At 51.8% G+C, this 19625-nt stretch overlaps 2 protein-coding genes and 1 long non-coding RNA gene across 9 annotated transcripts in view; 2 read left to right on the top strand and 1 right to left on the bottom strand.

Moving 5' to 3' along the window:
* Window positions 1-778: 778 nt before the first annotated feature.
* A1BG (alpha-1-B glycoprotein) lies at window positions 779-6519 on the top strand. 3 transcript variants are annotated; one of them, XM_032263338.1, is made up of 8 exons: window positions 779-886; window positions 963-998; window positions 1093-1362; window positions 1749-2021; window positions 2647-2943; window positions 3675-3971; window positions 5766-6055; window positions 6362-6519. In XM_032263338.1, exons 1-8 carry the CDS (start codon window positions 853-855, stop codon window positions 6365-6367), a joined length of 1503 nt encoding a protein of 500 aa, XP_032119229.1. In that variant the 5' UTR covers window positions 779-852; the 3' UTR covers window positions 6368-6519. The 3 variants fall into 3 exon arrangements, with proteins under 3 accessions (XP_032119229.1, XP_032119230.1, XP_032119228.1); XM_032263337.1 differs by having other exon boundaries at window positions 781-886; window positions 5766-6053; window positions 6344-6519; XM_032263339.1 differs by lacking the exon at window positions 1749-2021 and having other exon boundaries at window positions 5766-6053; window positions 6344-6519.
* Window positions 6520-11439: 4920 nt separating this feature from the next.
* LOC116540050 lies at window positions 11440-13010 on the top strand. Its single transcript, XR_004264278.1, has 2 exons — window positions 11440-12046; window positions 12784-13010. It is a non-coding gene; the product is annotated as an uncharacterized LOC116540050 (long non-coding RNA).
* Window positions 13011-13374: 364 nt separating this feature from the next.
* The window catches only part of ZSCAN22 (zinc finger and SCAN domain containing 22), a 32343-nt gene continuing 26092 nt past the window's right edge, over window positions 13375-19625 (bottom strand). For 4 of the 5 annotated variants that reach the window (XM_032263370.1, XM_032263371.1, XM_032263372.1 and 1 more), the window contains 2 exons: window positions 16592-17045; window positions 13375-15681 (listed from right to left, as the gene is read on the bottom strand). In XM_032263370.1, coding sequence (XP_032119261.1) covers window positions 14606-15681; window positions 16592-16994 — 1479 coding nt within the window. In that variant the 5' untranslated portion in view covers window positions 16995-17045 and the 3' untranslated portion in view covers window positions 13375-14605. Of the gene's footprint in view, window positions 15682-16591; window positions 17576-19625 lie in introns of those variants that run through there. The other variant, XM_032263369.1, reaches the window with a different exon arrangement.

Genomic DNA, 19625 nt, shown 5'->3' on the forward strand with positions numbered 1-19625 from the left:
TCCACAGAGGTTGAGTGTGAGAGCACCACGGTCTCACCCCTGTCCTGTCCATCGGAACAGCCTGTGGTGAGAGAGAGAGAGGCCTCGGGGAGATGGGGAGGCAGGGAAAGGGGGAGGCCTGGCCTCCTGGCAGCAGGAGTGAGCACCAGCAGCTCAGGTAACGGGGCACATGTCACGGGCAGGCATGGGGAGTGCAGATCTCGGCTGATTGTCCTGGTTGGAAATCTGACTCCAGAGCCGTGATGGTTCACACCATGCAGAATAAACCAGCGATGGAGAAGAAACCACAGTACCCAGGAAGAGTGAGGGTGCACCTCCAGACAGCCCATGCGACAGCAGCCGCAGAATGTCTGAACACAGGTGAACCCCACCTTTGGTGTCACACGTGTGGTGTGGTGTGACGGAGGGGTCACGCTGGACTTCAGCCCTGGCAGTGTGCACTGAACTCAGCAGCTCCAGGCAGAGTGAGAACTCAGCGTCCCCTTCTAGAAAAGGGTCCAGCACTGAAATGACGATGAGGTTATTTTAGCATCATTTTCTCGTTATTGATTTAGTTTATTAATTATCCATGATTATTGATCATAATTGTTGCTTAGGATCCTGAGGCCTCAGAAATTCACCCTTTGCCCCCACCCCATGCTGGCCCTGCGCATGCCTTCCAGGAAGGACAAACACGGGAAGAGGTCAGTGTCTGAGCCGCCCCCGCTGCCCTCCCTCAGGGCCTTGTTGCCGCAGACTCTCACCCCAGACACAAGGTCAGTGCCTGAGCCGCCCCCACCGCCCTCCCTCGGGGCCTTGTTGCTGCAGACTCTCACCCCAGACACTCACTGCACTGGAGTGAGTGTGACCATCATGTCCATGTTGGTGGTCTTCCTCTCGCTCTGGGGTGAGGACTCCCGGGGCCTGGGTTCCTGGGGTTGGAAGGGGCAGGAACGGGAGACTCACAGGGGCTGTCTCCGCAGGTATCTCCCTGGGTCCAGTGACAGAAGCAGCCACATGTGAGTGCAGGGCTGGGGTCTGGGGATGGTGGGCCCAGGCTATGGGTGAGCCCTGTCCCCGTGGCACTGAGCTGATCCCAGCCACCCCTTGCAGTTTTTGAGACCCAGCCACTCCTGTGGGCAGAGTCCGAATCGCTGCTGGAACCCTCGGCTGAGGTAACGCTGACATGCCAGGCCCGCCTGGGGACTGTAGACTTTCAGCTGTTCAAGAACGGGGTGGTCCAGGAGACCGTGCACCTTGATGCACCTGCCATCAAGCACCAGTTCCTGCTGACGGGTGACACCCGGGGTCGGTACCGCTGCCGCTCAGGCTTGTCTGAAAGTTGGACCCAGCTGAGCGAGCTCCTGGAGCTGACAGGGCCAAGTGAGCTGGGGCATGAATCGGGGCCAGGAGGCAGTGGGCAGGTGGCTTATTGGGGGGACCCGCCTTCCTCCAAGTCATCTGATGTCTTTGAGCCTCAGTCTTCCATCTGTCAAATGGGGATGATGTCTGTGCTAACCCCAGTGTTTCGAGGAATAAAGGATTGAGTCCCCAGCAGGCTCCCATGCTGTGCAGCCCCCACACATTCCTTTCTCTTGCTGTATGCCTTGTTTCCACCGGTGCCTGCCTCCCTTTTCCCGTCAATGCCCTCCATCCCTGTCTCCCTCACATTGTCATGAGTGTGACATGACATGAGGGCCCAGGTTCTGCTGGCTTCCCATGTCTCCCAAGCCATGCAGAACCACTCCTCAATTCCACTCCACCCACAGAGTCCTTGCCTCTGCCCTGGCTCTCAGTGAAGCCAGTGTCCTGGATCACACCTGGCCTGAACACAACAGCGGTGTGCCGAGGCGGGCTGCGGGGTGTGACTTTTCTGCTGAGGCGGGAAGGCGACCATGAGTTTCTGGAGACGCCTGAGGCCCAGAAGGATGCGGAGGCCACCTTTCCTGTCCACCGGGCTGGCAACTACAGCTGCAGCTACCAGACTCATGTGGCAGGCGCCCCCTCGGAGCCCAGCGATACCGTGATCATTAAGGAGCTTGGTGAGTGGGGAAGCATCTCCGAGGGCTGCTGGGGGAGGAGGGTACAGGGGACACAGCCACATTCACCCTGACCTCCGTGCTGAATGCCCCTACTCAGGACCAGCTGTGAAGCTGGCCACACAGTTGCTTGTGTCTGATGGTTGCAAAGGAATTTGGGCAGAGGATGCCCAAAGAATGGAAGAGTGGGCCAGGTGCAGTGGCTCACACCAGTAATCCCACCTCTTTGGGAGGCCGAGGTGGGCAGATCACAAGGTCAAGAGATCGAGACCATCTTGGCCAATGTAGTGAAACCCTGTCTCTACTTAAAATACAAAAAATAGCTGGGTGTGGTGGCGCGCACCTGTAATCCCAGCTACTCAGGAGACTGAGACAGGAGAATTGCTTGAATTCTGGAGGCAGAGGTTGCAGTGAGCCAAGATCACACCACTGCACTCTAGCCTGCGTTAGAGAGTGAGACTCCATTTCAAAAAAACAAAAACAACAAAAAAACAAAGCAAACAAACACAAAAAAGAATGGAAGGGTGTTCCTGGGGCTGCCACCTGGAGGGCAGAGGGCAGAGGTCTGGGCCTGGGCAGAGGGTAGCTCCAGGGGTGGGGTAGCCTAGTAATGCTGCCTACATTGCAGCTGCACCACCACCACCTGCGCTGAGGCTGGATAGAGAGTCCACCCAGGTCCTGCGCCCTGGCAGCAAGGTGACCTTCACCTGCGTGGCTCCCCTGAGTGGAGTGCAGTTCCAGCTGCGGCGCGGGGAGAAAGAGCTGCTGGTACCCAGGAGCAGCACCAGCCCAGACCGCATCTTCTTTCACCTGAACAAGGTGGCCCTGGGGGATGGAGGTCACTACACCTGCCGCTACCAGCTGCATGACAACCAAAATGGCTGGTCTGGGGACAGCGAGCCGGTGGAGCTGATTCTGAGCAATGGTGAGCCTGGGCTGGCAGTGACAGGGGCCTGGCGGGGTCCCTGGGAAGCAGGAGCAGGACCAGGTGTAGAGTTGGGGAAGTGCCGTGCTCTGGGCCAGGGTCCTGTCTCAGCTTTACCTGCCCATCCCCCGACTCAGGGTCCTGAACTGCAAATGGGATGACAAGCATGGCAAACTTAAGGCCCCACGAAGACTAACTGGGTGAACAAGTCTGGCCCAGGCCACAGGGTGCACAACCTGGCTGGGGTCCGCTCCAGCCTGCCAGGTCTATGTCTGGGTGGGCACTGAGGGCCTCTGCTGAGGCAGCTCCTCCACTCGCTTGCCCTGGGCTTGATATTTAGCAAACTCTGAGCATCGGGCAGCGAACCCTATTCCCAGCGAATCACAGGTGCGCCTGGGTGGCGTGGGCATTGCGGCAGTGCCCAGAATACGCTCGTGGAGCAAATCCACTATTGAGCGACATCGCGCACCAGGCATCAAGCCATGGACAAAACATGTCCCTGTCTGTTTCTGTAGACAAACAAATGACTAAGAAACATTGAAAGGTGCGTGTGAGATATCCAAGAAGGGCTGGGGATGGAATGGCGGGCGGGCCCAGAGGAGGCGAGGGAGAAAGCTGGCCAGATCATTGCGGGCAGAAGACTCAACCAAGGCAAAGAGAGCGAGGCTGGACCACGCGTTAGGGCCGAGCCACCCGCTTGGCGCCCGGGTCAGCTTGCGTCCTCTCCGCAGAGAAGCTGCCGGCGCCGGTGTTCACCGCGGAGCCCTCGAGTCCGAACCCGGAGCCCGGCACGCGCGTGCGGCTGCGGTGCCTGGCACCCCTGGAGGGCGCGCGCTTTGCCCTAGTGCGCGAGGACAGGGGCGGGCGCTGCGTGCACCGTTTCCAGAGCCCCGCTGGGACCGAGGCCCACTTCGAACTGCGCAACATTTCGGTGGCCGACTCCGCCAACTACAGCTGCGTGTACGTGGACCTGGAGCCACCTTTCAGCGGTTCCGCGCCCAGCACGCGCTTGGAGCTGCGTGTGGACGGTGAGCTGGCGGGGTCCCAGGGAGGGCGGGTGCGCGGGTTCAGTGCCCTCGGAGCCTCCTGCCTTTGCCCGCCTGTCCTTGGGCGTCCGACGGCGGCGCTCTGGGCTTCGATTCAGCACCCATCGCCTCCTCTGGCGGGGAGCAGGCGGTCGGTGGTGGAGGGTCCTGGGGACGCCTCGAATTTCGGCTTATTTCCTACGACGCATGCCCGTAGGTCACGTGTGGCATCGTGGTCAGCAGCATGGAGGCTGGACCCAGGTTTTCTTGGGCAGATCCCTGCAGCTTTTGCCTGCTTCGTTTTCCTGTGCTGGCCATGTCTGTCGTCATGCTGGTCCCCTGGCCCCGCCCCGGTCCCGCGGGCCCAGGGCTGATGTGTCATTCTCCCCAGCCCTGTCGTCCCCAGCTCTGTTTTTCCGTCTGATTTCCTCATCGACGTCTCCAGGACTCAGGCCAGCAGAGCCTGCGGGTGCAGGTCTGGCCTGCAGACCTTGGGGTCTTGCCCTTTGCTGGCTGTACCGTTTCCTTCCTTTTCTCTTTTCTTTTCTTGTCTTTTCTGTTTAGATAGAGTCTCACTCTGTTGCCCAGGCTGGAGTGCCGGGGCGAGATCTCGGCTCACTGCAATTTTTGCCTCCTGGGTTCAAGTGATTCTTCTGCCTCAGTCTCCCGAGTAGCTGGGACTACAGGCGCGCGCCACCACGCCCGGCTAGTTTCTGTATTTTTAGGAAAGATGGGGTTTCACCATGTTGGCCAGGCTGGTCTCGAACTCCTGACCTTATGATCCGCCCTCCTCGGCCTCCCAAAGTGCTGGGATTACAGGTGTGAGCCACTGCGCCCGGCCAATTAGCTGTCAATTAATTGCAAACAACTTCATGTAGTTTGCCCAGCACTTCCAATGGTTATGGAAACTAACTTTTAAAATGTCAAAGTATGCTATACATACTGCACTTCTTTGCTAGGCTGGGCTAGTATCTTCCATGGCAAAATACTCAAAATATTGAATAAAATACACTTTTAAATCAATATAAGTACTTAATTAATTTCGCTGAAATCAACAGCGTTACCAACATCTTTCAGGATTTTGTAAGATTTGATTCCTTAAATACAACTTTTTTTTTTTTTTTTTTTTTTTTGAGACAGTCTCGCTCTGTCACCCAGGCTGGAGTGCAGTGGCTCGATCTCGGCTCATTGTAACCTCCACCTCCTGGGTTCAAGCAATTTTCTGTCTCAGCCTCCCGAGTAGCTGGGATTACAGGCACCTGCCACCAAGCCCGGCTAATTTTTGAATTTTTATTAGAGACGGGGTTTCGCCATGTTGGCTAGGCTGGTCTTGAACTTCTTACCTCGTGATCCACCCACCTCGGCCTCCCAAAGTCCTGGGATTACAGGCGTGAGCCACCGCGCCCGGCCCCTTAAATACAGTTTTAAAGTTAAATTTATGGAGGGAAACAACCCTCAAATGTTGACACGAATTTTATGTCCACTTTTGGTTCCTCAATGAAGGAGCACCGATGTCTTCATCATTTCTTCTTCCCTTCACCCGTCCTGAATGACGGAGGCTGGGAATCCTGGAAGTCCCGAGTAGCCCCGAATCTGGGTCTTCGACGGTCCTGGGGGAGGGTGGACCGGGACGCCAGACACAGACGTGCGCGCGGATGGCCAGGGTGTGAAGGCAGCGGGCGCAGCTCCGCGGGGCCCGAAGGGGAAGCTGAGGCCAGGGCTGGGCGCGGGCGCGGGCGCGGCCTGGGGTGTGGCCCGGGGTGTGGCCTGGCCCGACCGCCCGCCCGCTCTGCGCAGGGCCCCCGCCCAGGCCTCAGCTCCGGGCCACGTGGAGTGGGGCGGTGCTCGCGGGCCGAGACGCCGTCCTGCGCTGCGAGGGAACCATCCCCGACGTCACCTTCGAGCTGCTGCGCGAGGGCGAGCCGATGGCGGTGAAGACGGTCCACACCCGCGAGGCCTCGGCAAACCTCGCGCTGATCTTCCTGGGGCCCCAGCACGCGGGCAGCTACAGGTGCCGCTACCGCTCCTCGTGGCCCAACACCTTCGAATCGGAGCTCAGCGACCCCGTGGAGCTCCTGGTGACAGGTGACGCTTCCCGAGGTCCCGTGGGCCGGTTCCATCCGCGGCGTTCGCCTGGGCTGTGCCCTCCTCCGGGAGGGCCTTTCCCTGCCCCTCCCTTTGGCGCCGTGGTTGGCGCTTGGTCTCCCCGGGGACTCGTGGGGGTTGCGGGCGGGGAAGCGCCCAACAAACGCCCTGCAGCTGGAGCCCTGGAGGGAGGTGCAGATGGAGGTCTCTGCTTCCTTCCTGGGGGGTGTCAGGGAGGCCTGCTTGGATTTCCCCTCCTCCACCGCTTCTCTTTTGTCCCGTTTGTCTAGAAAGTTGATGCAGCCACGGGCTGAGAGTACCGCTGGTGTCCTCGGAACTGCCAGGGATTCTGGACGGGCTCCCACCCTTCCTGTTGCAGCAGAAGGCTGGGCTCCCTGGGGGGCTGGAGGGCGCTCCCTCATTCCTCCCAGGAATTAATAAATGTGAAGAGAGACATTGTTTAAAATGTCTTTGGACTCCCAGGGTTGAGTGGGCTGGGATCCTGTGTCGTCCTGAAAGTGATGCGTTCTGGGGCGGCTCCTGAGGTAGAAGAGAGGAGAATTGGCTCTTAAGCCAACATCTTTCTTTTCTTTTTTCTTTTTTGAGACAGGGTCTCGCTCTGTCACCCAGGCTGGAGTGCAGTGGTGCAGTCGGGCTCACTGTAATCTCCACCTCCCGGGCTCAAGTGATCCTCCTGCCTCAGCCTCCCAAGTAGCTGGGCCCAGGGGCATGCATCACCACGCTTGGCTAATTATTATTTTTTTGTAGATACAGGGTCTCACTGTGTTGCCCAAGCTTGTCTTGAACTCCTGGCCTAAAGTGATCCTCCCACCTGACTTCCAAGTAGCTGGGACTACAGGCATGAGCCACCATGCCTGGCCAGCCCACATTTTTCTGTTATTTATTTTTTGTAGAGATAGGTCTCACTATGTTGTACAGGCTGGTCTTACACTCCTGGGTTCAAGTGATCCTCCCGCCTCAGCCTCCCAAAGTGTTAGGATTACAGGTGTGAGCCACAGCACCCGGCTAACCAGCACTTCTCAAGGCCTCTTTCATCCGTGCTCTTCCACCACACTGCCTCTTACTCCCTGGGCACCTCTGCCTGGTCCCAGCAGGTATCGGCAGGTTGCTTGAGGCTCCAGACACACCCACCTCTACCTTGACGACATCAACCCCATGACCAATAGGAGGTTCAGGGAAGCTGCAATTTGTGGTCTCTTCCTCCCAGTCACAGGGTGGTGGTGCTGGGCAGTTCCCAGCCTCCCACAGCAGAGCTGGAAGCTGTGGAAATGGCTGGATTCCTCTCTGTTCTTCCCTATTATCCCTGGGCTCTGAGTCCCCTTTGCGCCATCTGACATCTGACGCCATCCCGACCACTGTCAAGTTTCTCCCTGGAGCTGGGCCTCAAGGTCCTGGCACACAGAAGATTCGTATCATTATTATTAACTAATAGTTGATAAATTATGTTTTTCAACAAATTTGCCTAGTGGTCTGGTTTACGGCCATAGTGTTACCTACTTCCTAATCTTCCTCTGTACTTTAATGTCTGCACAGGCTGTAATGATGTCGCTTCTTTCATGCCTGATATGTCCTCTCTGTGTCTGTCTTGCTAGAGGCTTATCAATTTTTAAAACCTTATTTGTTTTTGAGACAGAGGTTTGCACTTGTCACCCAGGCTAGAGTGCCCTGGTGCAATCTTGGCTCACTGCAACCTCCACCTCCCCAGTTCAAGCGATTCTCCTGCCTCAGCATCTCAAGTAGCTTGAATTACAAGGTGCCCCCATATCCAGCTAATTTTAATATTTTTAGTAGAGATGTGGTTTCACCATGTTGACCAGGCTGGTCTCCAACTCCTGACCTCATGTGATCCACCTGCCTCAGCCTCCCAAAGTGTTGGGATTACAGGTGTGAGCCACCGTGCCCGGCCCCAGCTTAGTTTTTCAAAAAGTTTACTTTAGCCATTCTAATAGGTGTATAGTGATATCTAATAGTGGTTTTCCTTGCATTTCCTTAATGGCTGATGCTGTTAAGCATTTTTTTCCCATGTGCTTAGTTGCCATCTCTAAGTGTCTTTGATGAAATGTCTGTTCAAATATTTTGTGCACTTTAAAAAATTGGGTTGTTTTCTTACTGTTCAGTTTTGTTTGGTTGGTTTTTATTTTTTTTGAGACAGAGTTTCACTTTTGTTGCCCAGACTGGAGTGCAATGAATGGCACGGTCTCAGCTCACTGCAACCTCTCCCTCTCAGGTTCAAGCGATTCTCCTGCCTCAGCCTCCCAAGTAGCTGGGAGTATAGGTGCCTGCCACCACACACGGCTAATATTTTTTGTAGTTTCCGTAGAGACAGGGTTTCATCATGTTGGCAAGGCTGGTCTCAAACTCCTGACCTCAGGTGATGTGCTCGCCTTGGCTTTCCAAAGTGCCGGGATGACAGGAGTGAGCCAAGCCTATTTATACAGGTGGGGCCTTTTTCTGTCACCCAGGCTGGGGAGCAGTGGTGCAATAGCAGTTCACTGCAGCCTTGAATTCCTGGGCTCAAGCAATCTTCCCACCTTAACCTTTTTTTTTTTTTAAAAAAAAAAAAAAAAAAAAAAAGAATCTTGCTCTGTTGCCCAGGCTGGAGTGCAGTGGCCCAGTCTCAGCTCACTGCAACCTCCACCTCCTGGGTTCAAGCGATTCCCCTGCCTCAGCCTCCTGAGTAGCTGGGACTACAGGAGCGCACCACCACACCCGGCTAAATTTTTGTATTTTAAGAGACAGGGTTTCACCATGGCCAGGATGGTCTCAATCTCCTAACCTCATGATCTGCCTGCCTTGGCCTCCCAAAGTGCTGGGATTACAGGTGTGAGCCACTGCGCCCGGAAAGGTTTCTTATTTATTTATTTTGAGACAGAGTCTCACTCTGTCACCCAGGCTGGAGTGGAGTGGTGAGATCTCGGCTCACTGCAACCTCTGCCTCCCAGGTTCAAGTGATTCTCCTGCCTCAGCCTCCTGAATAGGTGAGATTACAGGCATGTGCCACCATGCCCAGCTTAATTTTGTATTTTTAGTAGAGGCAGGGTTTCACCATGTTTGTCAGGCTTGTCTTGAACTCCTGACCTTGTGATCCTCTGACCTCAGCCTCCCAAAGTGCTGGGATTATAGGCTTGAGCCACGGTGCCTGGCTGGGTTTTTTTTTTTTTAATTCATTCTGGTAAAATCTTTTAATTATTTTGTTTAGATCATTTACACATAATTGTTGATATGTTTGGATTTGTGTCTACCTTTTTGTTTAGTTTTCTTTCTTTCTAAGAAATGAGGTCTTGGGCCGGGCACAGTGGCTCATGCCTGTAATCCTAGCACTTTGGGAGGCCGAGGCAGGCGGATCACAAGGTCAGGAGTTCGAGACCAGCCTGACTAACATGGTGAAACCCCGTCTCTACTAAAAATACAAAAAAATTAGGCAGGCGTGGTGGTGTGTACCTGTAATCCCAGCTACTTGTAACGCTGAGGCAGGACAATCGCTTGAACCTGGGAGGGAGAGGTTGCGATGAACTGAGATCTCACCACTGCACTCCAGCGTGGGCAACAAGAGCAAAACTCCATCTCAAAAAAAAAAAAGGGGGGGGGTCTCACTTGTTGCCTAGGCTGGTCTTGAACTGCTAGCTCAAATAATCCTCCTGTCTCAGCCTCCCAAAGGAGGGGATTATAGGCATGAGCCACTGTGCCTGGCCTAGTCTACGTTTTCCTTGTTTTCTGTTTATTCTCTTGGCGTCCCTCTGCTTCACTTTCCTGGCTTCTTCTGAGTTGAAATATTTTTAGAGTCCCATTTTAATTTATTAGGTTTTAAAAAAGGAAATTGTATCTCTTGGTTGAATGCGGTGGCTAATGCCTGTAATCCCAGCACTTTCAGAGACTGAGGTGGGTGGATCACTTGAGGTCCGGAGTTTGAGACCAGCCTGACCAACATGATGAAACCCTGTCTCTACTAAAAATACAAAATTAGCTGCAAGTGGTGGTACACGCCTGTAATCCTGGCTACTCAAGAGGCTGAGGCAGGAGAATTGCTTGAACCTGGGAGACAGACATTGCAGTGAGCCGAGATCACACTATTGCACTCCAGCCTGGGTGACAAAAAAGAAAAAAAAAATTAAGTATGCATATTGTAATCACTAGAGACTTCACTAAAAAAAGAACTATACAAAGATATATACTTCTTTCCTTTTTTTGATATGGAGCTTCACTCTTGTTGCCCTGGTCGGAGTGCAGTGGTGTGATCTCGGCTCACTGCAACCTCTGTCTCCCAGGTTCAAGCAATTCTCCTGCTTCACCCTCCTGAATAGCCAGGATTACAGGCGTGTGCCACCACGTGGGGCTAATTTTGTACTATTAGTAGAGACGGGGTTTCATTACGTTGGTTAAATTGGTCTTAAACTCGTCACCTCAGGTGATCCACCCACCTCGGCCTCCCAAAGTGCTGGGATTACAGGCATAAGCCACCATACCTGGCCATTTTTTGTATTTTTAGTAGAGACAGGATTTCGCCAGGTTAGTCTCCAACTCCTGAACTCAAGTGATTCATCCACCTCACGTCTCCCAAAGTGCTAGGACTATAGGTGTGGGCCACCGCACCTGGCCTCCAGCCATATTTTAAAGATAAAATATGTGTGCAATCTCTATTACTATCATTAATTCCCAAAGTTCCAGCTTTCTCTCTAGTATCATTTCCCTTCTACCAAGAGTTTCTTTTAGCATTTCTTTTCAAGCAGGCTTGCTGGCAAGAGGTATATATATCTTAGGTTTGCTTCACTTGAGAATGTTTGTATTTTGCCTTTGTTCTTGAAGTGTTTGCAATGGATATAGAATTATGGGTTGAGTGTTTTTCACTTCAAAATGTTCTTTTTCAAGATGGAGTTTTGCTCTTGTTGCCCGGGCTGGAGTGCAATGGCGCAATCTCAGCTCCCTGCAACCTCCACCTCCTGGGTTCAAGCAATTCTCCTACCTTAGCCTCCCAAGTAGCTGGGATTGCAGGCATGTGCCACCACGCCTGGCTAATTTTTTGTATAAAATGTTGTTTCTTTGCCTTCTAGCCTCGACAATTTCTGAGAAGCTGCTGTGATCTTTTGTATTATCCCCCTAATGTAATGCATAATTTTTCTCAGACTGTTCGCTCAAAATTTTAGAATTTTAGTTTTTAGCAGAACATGATGTGTCTGGGCATGGATTATGCTTTTTTGGAGTTCATTGTTTTTGAACTTGTAAAAAATTTGTTATAAATAAGAGTTTCACTTGTTGCCCAGGCTGGAGTGCAATGGCGCAATCTCGGCTCAGTGCAGCCTCTGCCTCCCAGGTTCAAGCAATTCTCCTGCCTCAGCCTACCAAGTAGCTGGAATTACAGGCCCGGTTAATTTTTGTATTTTTAGTAGAGACAGGTTTTCACCATGTTGATCAGGCTGGTCTCCAATTCCTGACTTTGTGATCTACCAAAGGTGCTGGGATTACAGGCATAAGCCTCTGTGCCATATCATTTCTAAAGAACATATGGCTGGACCAAAAATGAATTCAGTCTGTTGGAACTGGTCTTTACACTTGGTTTGCTGAGTAATGTTTATTGAAATTACTGACATACTTGGATGTGCTGTCACATCCCGGTGCTTGCAGTTCCTGGCAGTGTGACTTTGGCCAGTCAGTTATATTTGCCATGTCACTTCCTCCTCTATAAAATGGGGATGGTTGTGTGAGGATTAAGTGAGATGTATATAAATTATTTGGTAGACTGACCAGCAAACATAGACTCTCAGTTGATTCCCTTTTTTCTCCCTGTTCTCCTCCCCTTTTAAACAGATATGGACAGACACGTCTCACAACCAAGTGAAGATGCTCAGAGCATCAAGGGGATGGAGCTTCAGTTCTTGTGACAGAGACTGAGCAAGTGGCAGGCAGAGAGGTGCTGATGATTGCTGCAAGTCACAGCCAGTGTCCAGGGCCAGGCTCTAGGTCTGGCACTACACAAGGTGGGTCTCGTCCCAGGTTTACAGATGAGGTCATGGAGGTTCAGGAAAGTCACTTAATCTTAGGTCCCTAAAGTAGCCACAGGAAGGAGTGAGGCTTTGCAGCCTGACTTCAGGCCCATGCCTATTCTGTTCACTGAAGCCTGTGCAGTCATTTCACTGGGAATGTGCATCTCTCCTGAGTTTTCCCCTAAGCCTGTCACCCCGCTCTGTCTCTCAATCTCTGCCACACGATATGTGGCAGTCTCTGCCTGTGTCTGGGACTCCCTCAGAGATACTTCCACAAGGTCTCTGTCTCCCTGAGTCTTGCCTTCATGTTACGAACCTCTCCCACCAGTCTTTGTGACTCTATTTACTCTTGACATAGAGGGAATGAGCCCCAAACACAGGGAGAGATGGTGACAGTTACTACTACACAATACGGCAGGTCAAATGGTTCACATGACACCATCACAGAAACAGGGGCATGAAGAATGACACCCTTCTAACAGGAATGAATAGAAGCTGCTACATCCAGTTATAGACATGGACCCTAAAAATGGGACAAGGATGCAGAACTGTGAGAGAAGGCCAGACAGCACATGGACAGAGTGCTGGCAAATACTAACTCCATGACACCAGGGGGATCTGGGGCCCTAGAAAGAGAAGACTGAGTACAGTAACATTTTATTGAGACCACCGCATGCCAGGCTTATCTGGGTGCTGGCGCCCAGGAAAATCAGATTGTTCTTACTCTGCAGGGTTCAAGCTGCTGGGGAGACATCCATAAAAACATATGTAAGGACAATGTGGGGCACAGCATGGTGAGTACCTCCTGGAAGGCACCAGTCACGTTCATGCAAGAGATATCAGTCAAGGCCTGTCAAGTCTTGTGTGTTGTAGATTCTGAGAGTAAGACATGGTCCCTGCTCTCAGGAGCTCATAGTATCCTTGGAAAAAACATACCATAAGCTCTACAAGGAGCAAATACGTGAAACAACGTGGTAGGAGGTGTAAGAAAGGTAACTAGGAGGCCGGGCGCGGTGGCTCACGCCTGTAATCCCAGCACTTTGGGAGGCCAAGGCGGGTGGATCACGAGGTCAAGAGATCAAGACCATCCTGGTCAACACGGTGAAACCCCGTCTCTACTAAAAATACAAAAAAAAATTAGCTGGGCATGGTGGTGCGTGCCTGTAATCCCAGCTACTCAGGAGGCTGAGGCAGGAGAATTGCCTGAACCCAGGAGGCGGAGGTTGCGGTGAGCCGAGATCGCGCCATTGCACTCCAGCCTGGGTAACGAGCGAAACTCCGTCTCAAAAAAAAAAAAAGAAAAAAAAAAAAAAGAAGGGTAACTAGGAGGTGCTCTGGAAGCAGAGAGGGCAAGCTGCAGTCTGCTCCAGGAGATCAGGGAGGATTCTTTGGGAGACATTTGAAACATCTTAGATAAAAAAGGAGAGGAAGATTCCAGGCACAAGTACAAAGGCACATAGGTGGGGAAAATGTATGGTTCCTTTGGGAACCACAGTAGTTCCATGGGGCTGGTATATGGAAGGTGGAGCCATGGTATGAGATGAGGCCATTTTACATCACTGTGCACACAGAAAAGTGACAATATTCATAAACGAATATGAGGATAACTGGAAAGGTTGCTCAGGGCCCAAAATGGCCTATCTCAGCATACTTAAACCCTGTTCAGGAAGCTCTCCTGTAGAAGGTGATGGATTAGAGCGCTTTCCACCATGGAGCGACACAATCAGATCTGGGTAATAGCAGTCTCCTGGAGAGTGACAGAGGGGCAGAGAACAAAGGCAGGAAGGGGTCAGGAAGGAGACTCCTGCTATAATCCAGGCAAGAGGCAATGAGGGCTCACATAAGGTAATAGTAGTGGAAAAGGAGACGAATTAGAGATGAGCTTTAGGTTAAACCAACAGGGCTGGTGACTGGTGGGATATGGAAGGACAAGGAGAGAGACACACATGCTGGGCAGCTGTGAAGCAGCACTACTGATGAAAACAGGAAACCATGAGAGAGGCAGAGGGTGTGGAGAAGGCATCACAGAAGAGGTGGCCTCACAAGTCAGCCTTGGAGTCAGGCACAAAATAGGCTGGAGTGGAAACAGTAGGTGCCAAGGCACAGAGGTGGGCATGGCAGGTGTCCCTTCTGGGCTACGCAGCAGAAAAGCAGGCAAGAAGAGTCGCATGAGAACAAGCTACAGTTGGCCTGGCCAGAGCATCTTGGGATGGAGTTCTGAGAGATGTGAGTCTCCACTTGCCCTGGCCCTCAGAACCAGTCTCAATCCTTGGCTCAGCTGCCATCTCTCTGGGACAGCCTTGAGTGGGAAATGGAGGGCAGCAGGGCAGGGCCCTGCTGGAAGCTTCTCCAGCTGGCCTGAATCGCTTTGTGCTCATGGGGATCCTCAAATGCAGAGTCGTTCCTAGACGCCAGAGTCTGCCCTCAGGCACCTCTCATTTCCACAGCTCATCAATCGCCCACCCTGTTTGTTGCTCTTTAGGAACTCAGCATTTCTCTTAGATGTTGAGCCTCAAGAAGAGGCTGTGCTACGGCCCCAGGGGCTACTTCCAGTCACTGCAGTACCGTGATGTGGATCCGCAGGTGAACCATAAGGGCTGAGCTGCGGCTAAAGGCTTTTCCACAGTCACTGCACTTGTAAGGCTTCTCTCCTGTGTGGATCCTCTGGTGCTCAATGAGAGAGGAGCTCTGTGCAAAGGCCTTTGGACAAACCTTACACTGATACGGCTTCTCTCCAGAATGGATTCTCAGATGTCGGATCAGGGCTGAGCAGTCGCTGAAGGCTCTCCCACACGCGTCACACTTGTAGGGCTTCTCCCCGGTGTGGATGCGCTGGTGCTGGGTCAGGTGCGTGCTCTGGCTGAAGGCCTTCCCGCACTCGTCACACTCGTAGGGCCGCTCCCCGGTGTGCACCCGCTGGTGCTGGGTCAAGTGGGTGCTGCGGCTGAAGGTTTTACCACATTCCCCACACTTGTAGGGTTTCTCTCCAGTATGAATCCTTTGGTGCTGAGTCAGGTGGGTGACTCGGCTGAAGGCCTTCCCACAGTCCTTACACTCATGTGGCTTCGCCCCTGTGTGGACAACCTGGTGCTGGGCGAGGTGAGTGCTCCGGCTGAAGGCTTTCCCACACTCGATGCAGGCATATGGTGTCTTCCGAGAATGGGTCTTCTGGTGTGCTTTGAGTGCTGAAGCACTCTGGAACATTTTCCTACACTCGTGACACTTGGAGGACTTCTTCCCTGAGTATGTATGTGGAGGCTCTGTCCCATAAGCATCCACCAGATCAAATTTCTCTTCTGAAGGCGCCTTCTCTTGGGAGGTAACGTTTGGCCACACACTAGAACTGTTCCTCAAGGCACCAGGTTCACAGCCAGGCTGTTCTGTGGGGGCATCCTTGTAAGGCCCTGAAGTTTTCTTGAGATTGATGTGTTGGGTGATAGACTTTGTCCAGATCTTTGCTGATAGTCCAGACCTCTCTGAGCTGCCCTCGGGTTCACAAGCCTTGACAAAGGTGGGTCTGAGGGGAATACCTCCCATGAGGGTCTCAGTGATCACATTTGATGGCTCCGACTCTCCCAGGTCACTCTGCTTGCAGCTTGCCTCTGTGAGCTCGGCTTCAGGATCCCATCCTGAAACAATCCCAACCACAGCATTACTACTCCTGCCACACAAAGCCTCCCCAACCCTGCTGAGGGCCCTGGCCACACTTTGTAAGGCAAGTGGCCTGTTCCTAACATTTGGCCCCATTTCCAAGGGGAAGTTTCTTATTTGGTGTCCTGATGACAAAAGGGTGCAGGGCTGTCCTCCCACACCATCCAAAACTGCATCATGGGTTCTGATTTTTCCTCCTCCCACCAAACTCTCTACCTTTCAAGGCTCCCAATTTTGGCTCAAGAATCAGATGAGAAACCCTAATGTGGAACTGATCTGAAAGACAGCAAGGCTGGGGGCGGTGGCTCACACCTGTAATGCCAGCACTTTGGGAGGCCAACACAGGAGGATCACAAGGTCAGGAGTTCAAGACCAGGCTGGCTAACATGGTGAAACCCACCTCTACTAAAAATACAAAAATTAACTGGGTGTGGTGGCGCATGCCTGTAATCCCAGCTACTTAGGAGGCTGAAGCAGAAGAATCGCTTGAACCCGGGAGGCAGAGATTGCAATAAGTTGAGATCGTTCCACTGCACTCCAGCCTGGGCAACAGAGCAAGACTCTGTCTCAAAGTTTGAAGCTAATACAGAAAAACCCATCTGACAGACAGAACAAAAGAGAAAGAAGAGAGTTCTGATGCTGTCAACAGATCTTCTGGATATAGCCATATATCATGCCTCCTTACTCTTTGCTTCAGCTAATTTGAGCTGCGTTTTTGGTCACCTGGAACCAAAACACACCCGTCTACTACAGTGTGTGAGAGTTCATGTAAAGTACAAATGTGAGAATGAGGACATGAGGAACCCCAAACCAGAGCCCTGTGCTCCCGTGTTCCAGTCCAGGATGTACCTCCAGTGTGCTGTGAATCTGCCCATAGCCCCCCTTTACCTCTCTTGTCCAGCACCTGAGTCAGATCCTTCACCAGCACAGCAGCTTCTTCTCCGTTCTTGGGGCTCTGGGCTCCTACCCAGGCTTGGATCTCGGGGGGCAGCGCACCCAGGAACTGCTCCAGCACCAGCAGCTCCAGTATCTGCTCCTTGGAGCGCACCTCAGGCCGCAGCCACTGACAGCACAGCTCTCGGAGCTGGGCCAGGGCCTCATGTGGACTGGATGCCTCCTCATAGCGGAAGTGCCGGAAGCGCAGGCGTGCAGCCTCAGGGTGAGCGATATGGTCATGGCTGGATTCTTGGCCCTGGAGAAGGCTGGCTTCCTCTTCCTCCTCTACCTTCACTTGAAGGAAGCTGTCCTCTTCCCATGGTACTGGGCTCAGGGAGTGCTTGGGGAGGGCCATCGGGCAGCGGTGCTCAGGGATACAGAGGATGCTGGAGCCTTGGACCTGAGCCTGCAGGAATGTCAGACCTTCATCATCACATGGAACCTGGGGCCCTGCCTCATGCCTACAGAGCATGGGAAACACAGGCTTCGGGCCTGTGAGATGTGAAACACTCTCACAGAGACATAGACAATCATCATAATTAGGACAGCACCCACTTGGTGCTGAGCAGTGTTCTCAGTTACACTACTGCTTGCATGTAGACTCATTTAAAACTTACAACAAACTCGGGAGGTGGGGACTTTCTACCCATTTTATGGATGTAAAAACAGATAACACAAGAGGAAAAGACTTGCCCAAAGACCCTCAACTAGTGAAAGGTTAGCAGAGAAGCTAACCTACAAACCCAGGCAAACCTACAGCCAGCCTGTTTAAGGCATGCTCCTCCCCCACGGAGCCAAGTCTTTCTCCTGTGTCTCACATTCCCCAGGTAGCCACATGGTCATTCTCTCACTTTATCTGCTAATTATTTTGTAGTGTTCGAGACTGATACTTACATAATTGACTTTCAGCCTTTCTTCTTTTCTTTTTTTGAGATGAAGTCTCACTCTGTTGCCCAGGCTGGAGTACAGTGACACAATCTCGGTTCACTGCAACTCCGCCTCTCGGATCCAAGCGATCCTCCTGCCTTAGCCTCCCGAGTAGCTGGGACTACAGGTGCCCAACCACAACGCACAGCTAATTTTTGTATTTTTAGTAGAGACGGGATTGCACCATGTTAGCCACAATGGTCTTAATCTCCTGATGTGATACTGTGCTGGCCTAGAGCCAGAACCGGAGCAAAACTATTTTATAAAATGCAAAACTGTTTTTAGATAAGTTGAAATGGCTGCCCCATTCTCCTCACAATAACTGCTTGCCTTGGCTACTGTAAATAAAACTGCTAGTTTGCTTTGCAAACTAGCCACTATGTAAAGCTGCTTACCTTTTCTTATCAGTAACTGCCAGAATTGCTAGCCTTTGCTTACCGGCAATTGCCAGACTAAGCAGCCCAAGCTAGTTCCATCCTGGCTCCTGTGACTTGTAATAAGTAACTAAGGTCTGTGATTTCCACCTTAACCAGATAATGTGTAAACAAATGTTTACCTTGACTTCTGTAAACCACTTAAGTAACAAACGGAATGACAAAAGTCCCCTGGCCCTTGGAATGTCCGGAGACCCCCACCCTCATCTCTGCCCAGGAGGTAATTTACAGAATCCACTAGCCCTCAGAATGTCTGAAGCCTTTTCATCCCCATCCCCGCCCCTCACCCCCACACCCAAGGTGGTTCTTCGGGTATAAAAAATCGTGGCACCCTCCTTTTGCCACCACAGGTTGGAGAGACGTGAGTCCTCTGTGGTCGCCGGCATAATAAATGACCCTGCAATCTGGCATACTTTTGTCTTGTGGTAACTTTCTACGCTCGGTCAAATACAACACTGACCTTGTGATCCACCCGCCCTGGTCTCCCAAAGTGCTGGGATTACAGCATTCGCCACAGCACCTGGCCAGCCTGTCTTCTTTTCTAATGCACATATTTAAGGCTATACATTTCTCTCTAAACACAGCTTCAGCTGTACACCACAAGCTTGATATGTTGTGTCTTCATTATCATTTAGTTAAAAATATTTTCTAATTTCTGTTACACTTTCTACTTTACCCATTAATTACTTTTTAAAATTTATTTTATTTTTTTGAGACAGAGTCTCAGTCTGTCACCCAGGCTGGAGTGCAGTGGCGCAATCTCGGCTCACTGCAACCTCCGCCACCTGGGTTCAAGCAATCCTCCTGCCTTAGCCTCCTGAGTAGCTTGGACTACAGGTGTGCACCACCATGCCAGGCTAATTTTTGTATTTTTAGTAGAGATGGGGTTTCACCATGTTGGCCAGGCTGGTCTCAAACTCTTGACCTTAAATGATTTGCCTGCCTTGGCCTCCCGGAGTGCTGGGATTACAGGTGTGAGCAACCGTGGCCAGTCCCATTGGTTATTTAGAACTCTTCTGCTTTATTGCCAAACAGTTGGGGATTTTCCAGTTGTCTTTTTATTACTGATGTCTAGTTTAAGTCTACTGTGGTCAAAAAACATACTACGATGGGTTTTGATCATTTAAAATTTGCTGAAACTTGGTTTGTGATCCAGTGTATGGTTAATTTTGGTTAATGTTCCATGCATATTTGAAAATAATGCAAAGCCTTCTTAGCTATGACACCAAAAGCGTTAACTGACAAAAGAGAAAATAAAACTCAACTTCATCAAAATTAAAAGCTTTTGTGATGTGAAGGACCACATTAAGAAAGTGAAAAAGGCCGGGCGCGGAGGCTCAAGCCTGTAATCCCAGCACTTTGGGAGGCCAAGGCGGGTGGATCACGAGGTCAAGAGATCGAGACCATCCTGGTCAACATGGTGAAACCCCGTCTCTACTAAAACTACAAAAAAATTAGCTGGGCATGGTGGCACGTGCCTGTAGTCCCAGCTACTCAGGAGGCTGAGGCAGGAGAATTGCTTGAACCCAGGAGGCGGAGGTTGTGGTGAGCCGAGATCGTGCCATTGCACTCCAGCCTGGGTAACAAGAGCGAAACTCCGTCTCCAAAAAAAAAAAAAAAAAAGT

Source organism: Sapajus apella, unplaced genomic scaffold (assembly GCF_009761245.1).
Source record: "Sapajus apella isolate SASKATOON/1434 unplaced genomic scaffold, GSC_monkey_1.0 scaffold135, whole genome shotgun sequence".
NCBI lineage: Eukaryota > Metazoa > Chordata > Mammalia > Primates > Cebidae > Sapajus > Sapajus apella.